General features: G+C 39.0%; 1 protein-coding gene across 1 annotated transcript in view; it reads right to left on the minus strand.

Annotated features, from left to right (window-relative positions):
• Nucleotides 1–312: 312 nt before the first annotated feature.
• CSN2 (casein beta) overlaps nucleotides 313–5,848 on the minus strand; it is a 43,107-nt gene continuing 37,571 nt past the window's right edge. Inside the window, exon 6 of the mRNA XM_042781218.1 lies at nucleotides 313–498. Coding sequence (XP_042637152.1) covers nucleotides 313–498 — 186 coding nt within the window. The remainder of the gene's footprint in view (nucleotides 499–5,848) is intronic.

The raw sequence follows: 5,848 nt of genomic DNA on the forward strand, positions 1-5,848 counted from the left end.
ATCACACTCGTCCATTATATTGATGACACTATGCTGATTGGACCTTAAAGAAGAAATGTCAATGACTCTAGACTTATTGGTAAGACATGTACATGCTAGAGGGTAGGAAACTAACACAACAAAATGCTGGCACCTTCCACTGAGTGAAACTTCTAGGGATCCGGTAGTGTGGACATGTGGAGATATTCCTACTAATGTGAAGGATAAGTTATTGCATCTGTCCCTTCTCATAACTAAAAAGGAGGCACAATCTGTGGTGGGACTCCAGATTTTGGAAGCAACATATTCCTCATTTGTGTATTCTACTTTAGCTTATTTATCAAGTGACTTAAAAAGCTGGTAGTTTTTAGAGAGGTCCAGAATAACAGAAGGCTGTGCAATAAGTTCAGGTTGCTGTGCAAGCTGATCTCTCACTTGGGCCATATTATCCAGCTTATCCAATGTTGCCTGAAGTGTCAGTGGTAGACAGAAATACTGTTTGGAGTCTTTGGCATGCTCCTATTAGTGAATCACAGCACAGACCCCTTAGGATTTTGGAGCAAAATTCTGACATTTCTGCATAACTACTCTAATTCTTAGAAACAGCTTTTGAGTTGTCACTAGGCTTTAGAAGAGATTGAATGCCTAATCACAGGCAACCAAGTCACCAGGTGGCCTCAGCACCCCATCATGGACTGGGGGTTGTCTGACACACAGAGTCATAAAGTTGGATGTGCACCATAGCACTCCATCATTAAATGGAAGTGGTATATAGAGACCAGGCTTGAGTAGGACCTGAAGGCACAAGTAAATTGCCTGAGGATGTAGCCCAAATGCCCACTGTTTCCACTCCAGTCAAATGACCTTTCCTCTCCCAGGCTGCATTTATGACTTCATGGGGAGTTCCTTATGATCAGTTGACTGAGGAAAAGAAAACTTGTGCCTGGTTTATAGATGGTTCTGTCTGATATGTAGGCACCACTCAAAAGTGGAAAGCTGCACTGCAGCTTCTTTCTGGGACCTCCTTGAAGGGCAATGGTGAAGGGAAATCCTCCGAATGGGCAGAACCTTGAGCAGTTTATCTGACTGTTTACTTTGCGTGGAGGGAGAAATGGCTGGATGTGCAATTGTATACCGATTCATGAGCTCTGTTCAGTGACTTGGGTAGATGGTCAGGATTAGAAGAAACATAATTAGAACATGATGACAAAGAAGTTTGGGCAAGAGGGATGTGGATAAACCTCTCTGAATTATCCAAAGAAACGAAAATGTTTGTGTTTCTTGTAAATGCTCACCAAAGGGTAATCTCAGCAAAGAAAGATTTTAACAATCTAGTGGATAGGATGACATGTTCTGTGGAAACCAACTATCCTCTTTTCCCAGCCACTCTTGGCATTGTCCAATGGACTCACGGACAAAGTAGCAGTTTTGACAGCATCAAGGTTATGCATGAGCTCAGCAACATGGGCTTACACTCAAAAAATACTGATTTGGCTACAGTCACTGCAGAGTGCTTAATCTGCCAGAAGCAGAGACGAACACTCAGTCTCTGATATGAAACTATTTCTCAGAGTGATTTGCCAGCAACTTGGTGGGAGATCGATCACATTGGACTACTTCTATCATGGAAAAGGCAGCATTGTGTTCTTTCTGGAACAGAGACTTATTTTTGATATGGATTTGCCTTCACTGCATCCAACGCTTTTGCCAAAACTTACAGAATATCCTATCTACTGTCATGTTATCTTACACAACATTGCTTCAGGTCAAAAGACTCACTTCAAAGTAAATGAAGTGTAGTAATGGGTGCATGTTCATGGAATAAACTGGTCTTACCAAATTCTCCATCACACTGAAGAAGCTGGCTTGATAGAATGAAGGATACTTTAGAATACTAAAGACACAATCTGAATGCCAGCTAGTGGTGATGACTTGCAGGGTTGGAGCAATATTCTCCAGGAGGCTGTATATGCTCTAAACCAGTGTTCAATATATGGTGTTGTTTTCCCCATAGCCACAGCTCACAGGTCCTACAACCAAGGGGTGGAAATGAGAGTGACACTACTTACTGTTATCCCTAGTTAACCACTCAGAAAATTTATCCTTCTTGTCTATAAGATCTTATACTCTGTGAGTCTGGAGGTCTTTGTCCTAAAGAGAAAAATACTTCCACTTGAAGACACAATACTGATTTCACTCAACTGGAAGTTAAGTATGTCACCAGTCATTTTGCACTCCTCTTGCTTCTGGAAGACTGGGAAATCTACTTCCATGAAGATTTACCACCTCCAAAGCCCAAAGGGGTTGCTATGAGTCAGAATTTGACTCAATGGCAGTGAGTTTGTTTGTTTTTGCATGCCTCTTTGCATGCAAAGAAGGAAATTACTGTATTTTCTGGTGTAATTGATCTCAATTACCAAGGGTTAAGATATTACATAATGGAGGTATAGAAGAGTATATCTGGAATACAGAAGATTCCTTCTGACATGCCTTGTGATTAAAGTCAATGGAGAACTGCAGCAACCCAATTTGTATGACTATTAATGGGCCAAAACTTTCAGGAATGAAGGTTGGGTCACAGCATCACACAAAGAACCATGACCACCTGAGATACTTGCTGAAGACAAAAGGAATATGAAATGGGTGTTGGAAGAAGGTAGTTCTAAATACCAGCTATAACCACATGACCAGTTACAGAAATGAAGACTGTGACTGTTGTATTTTTCTTTGTATGTGTGTATCAAATATTTTAGTTTTTTTTCACTTATAAAATGTAAGATATAAATGGGTAAAGTGTTTTCAGTGTACAACTGTTAGTTGTATCATGTTAGGCACGAATATGACTATAATTGTCGTTATTTAGAGATTACGTATAGTTTATGTATATATGTGTAGGTGCCCAGTTAACAAAGGGTGCACTGTGATACCTAAGGCAATGTGTCAACCTAGCTCTTCCATGATTCTAAATATTTTAACAGTTATGATAAAGTTATCCCTCATGATGATATCTGATATAATGTAATCACTTACATAATGAGATCTGTTATGAGAAGCTAATCAGTTGAAGGGAAGTTTCCTTTGGGATATGGCCTGCTTCCAATATATATGGAAAAGTTCTGTCAAATTTCTGTTGTTTTTTGCTCAATCTGGATCCTAGATCTGGCTCATCAACTGATCTCTGGTTCTTGGACTTGAACCAGTGGCCTGTCATATTGCCTGACAGTCTTGGGACAGTTGCCTTCACAGCCTGTGAGCCAACAGCCTGGCATCTTACCTTCTGAACTTGGATTCATCAGCTTTTGAAGCCAACAATCTGTATTGTCTGTCAATTTTGTGTTCCTTAGCTATGGGGTTCACCCTGAAGCTATGTGAGTAAGGATAAGCCCTCATCTTGACATTTGACCCACCATGTTTCCTTGAGATAAATTTCTCTCTCTCTCTGTCTCTGTCTCTCTCTCTTTCTGTGTGTGTGTGAGTGTGTGTGTGTGTGTGTCTATCTGCCTGTCTAATTCTCTATATACATATAATCTTCAGTGGTTTTGCTTCTCTAGAGATACCAACCCAGACATGGGGCTTGAATTTTTCCTTCCATTTTTTTCAGCTTGAGAAATGTCAAGTGTGTTTTTTCCTTTTGGTTTCCTAACCCAAGGTCTTTACAAATTTCATTGTAGTACTTTGTCTTCTAGAGCCACCCTTTGAAATCTTCAGTACATCTCTTTTACCTAATCATTTCTTCTTCTTGCTTTAACTATGCCTTATTCAAGAGCAAATTTCAGTCTTTTCTAACATCCATTTCAGTTATTTCTTTCTTCCTTGTCTTTTTAATTTTTTTTTTTTTTCATTCTTCATGTATGATGTCTTCAATGTTGTCTCACAACTTCTCTGGTCTTTGGTCATTTGTGTTTAATGTATTGAAATATATTCTTGAGATGGTCTCTAAATTCAGGTGGGATATATTCAAGGTTATATTGTGGCTCTCTTAGGCCTGTTTTAATTTTTTCAGCTTCAAGTTAAATTTACATTTGAGAAACTGATTGTCTTTTCCACAGACAGCCCCTGGCCTTTCTCTGACTGATGATATTGAACTTCTTCACCATCTCTTTATACAATGTAGTTTATTTGGTTCCTGTGTATTCCATCTAGCAAGGTCTACATGTATAGTTGCCATTGATGTTGTTGATCATAACAAATTATGAATAACATTTGGAAGAATAGGATTTCCAGTATAATAATTTGTGCTCTTTTGAAATCCCTACATACATGAAGAGGCAGTCATTTAAACAGAACAAAGAGATACTGAGTGGTTTAAAATCAGAGAAGGTATACATCAGTGTAGTATCCTGTAACTATATTTATTCCATCTGTATGCTGAGCAAATAATCTAAGAAGCTGGGCCGTATAAAGAAAAATGTGACAGCAGGATGGGAGGAAGAGTCACTAACAAACTGCAATATGCATGACATATATACAGCCTTGCTTGCTGAAAGCAAAGAGGACTTGAAGCACTTACTGATGATGAGCAAAGACTACAAATGTCAGTGTGGATTACTCCTCAACATAAAGAAAACAAAAATCCTTATAAGGAGCATATGGCAAACGGAGAAAAATTTGAAGTTATCAAGGATTTCATTTTACTTGGATCCACAATCAATGCCCAGGGAAGCAGCAGTCAGGAAATCAAATGGTGCATTGCATTTGGCAAATCTGCTGCAAAAATACCTCTTTAAAGTGTTAAAAAGCAAATATGTCACTTTGAAGATTAAGATGAACCTCACTGAAACCATGGTATATTCAATAACCTCATATGCATGCAAAAGTGTGATAATAAATAAAGAAAACTGAAGAAGAATTGATGTATTTGAATTATAGTGCAGGAGAAGAATATTGATTGTACCATGGACTGCCACAAGAATGAACAAATTTGCTCTTGAAAGAAGTACACTGAGAGTGATCCTTACAAATGAGGAAGGTGAGTCTTCAACTCATGTATTTTAGAGGAGTTATCATGAGGGACTCAACTCATGTATTTTAGAGAAGTTATCAGGAGGGACAAGTCCCTGGAGGACATTATGCTTGATAAAGTAGAGGGTTAGTGAAAAGGAACTTCCAGAGGTGCAAGCTGGATTCAGAAGAGGACATGGAACATGGGATATCATAGCTGTTGACAGATGGATCTTGGGTCAAGGCAAAGAATACCAGAAAGATGTTTACTTGTGTTTTATTGACTATGCAAAGGCATTTAATTCTGTGGATCATGACAAATTATGGACAACATTGAGAAGAATGGAAATTCCTGAACACATGATTGTACTCATGAGGAATCTGTACCTTGACCAGGAGGCTGTCATTTGAACGGAACAAGGGGACACTACGTGGTTTAAAATCAGGAAGGGAGTGTGTCAGGGTTGTATTCTTTCTCCACACTTATTCAATCTATATGCTGAGCAAATAATTCAAGAAGCTGGACTATATGAAGAAAAACGTGGCATCAGGATTGGAGGAAGAATCATTAACAACCTGAGATACACAGACGATACAACTTTGCTTGTTGAAAGTGAGGATGACTTGAGGCACTTACTGATGAAGGCTGAAGAATACAGTCTGCAGTATGAATTACATCTCAATATAAAGAAAACAAAAACCCTCACAAATGGACCAATGAGCAGCATCACAATAAATGGAGAGAAGTTTGATGTTGCCAAAGAATTCACGTTGCTTTGTTCTACAATCGAGGCCAATGGAAGCAGCAGTCAGGACATTAGATGATATGTAGCATTGGGAAAGTCAACCACAAAGGAACTGTTTCAAGTGCTGAGGAGCAAGGATGTCTCCTTGAGGACTAAGGTGCACCTGACACAAGCCATGATAT

Source organism: Orycteropus afer, unplaced genomic scaffold (genome assembly GCF_000298275.1).
Source record: "Orycteropus afer afer isolate SDZICR_OR568_19922 unplaced genomic scaffold, OryAfe1.0 scaffold00098, whole genome shotgun sequence".
NCBI classification, from domain to species: Eukaryota; Metazoa; Chordata; class Mammalia; order Tubulidentata; family Orycteropodidae; genus Orycteropus; species Orycteropus afer.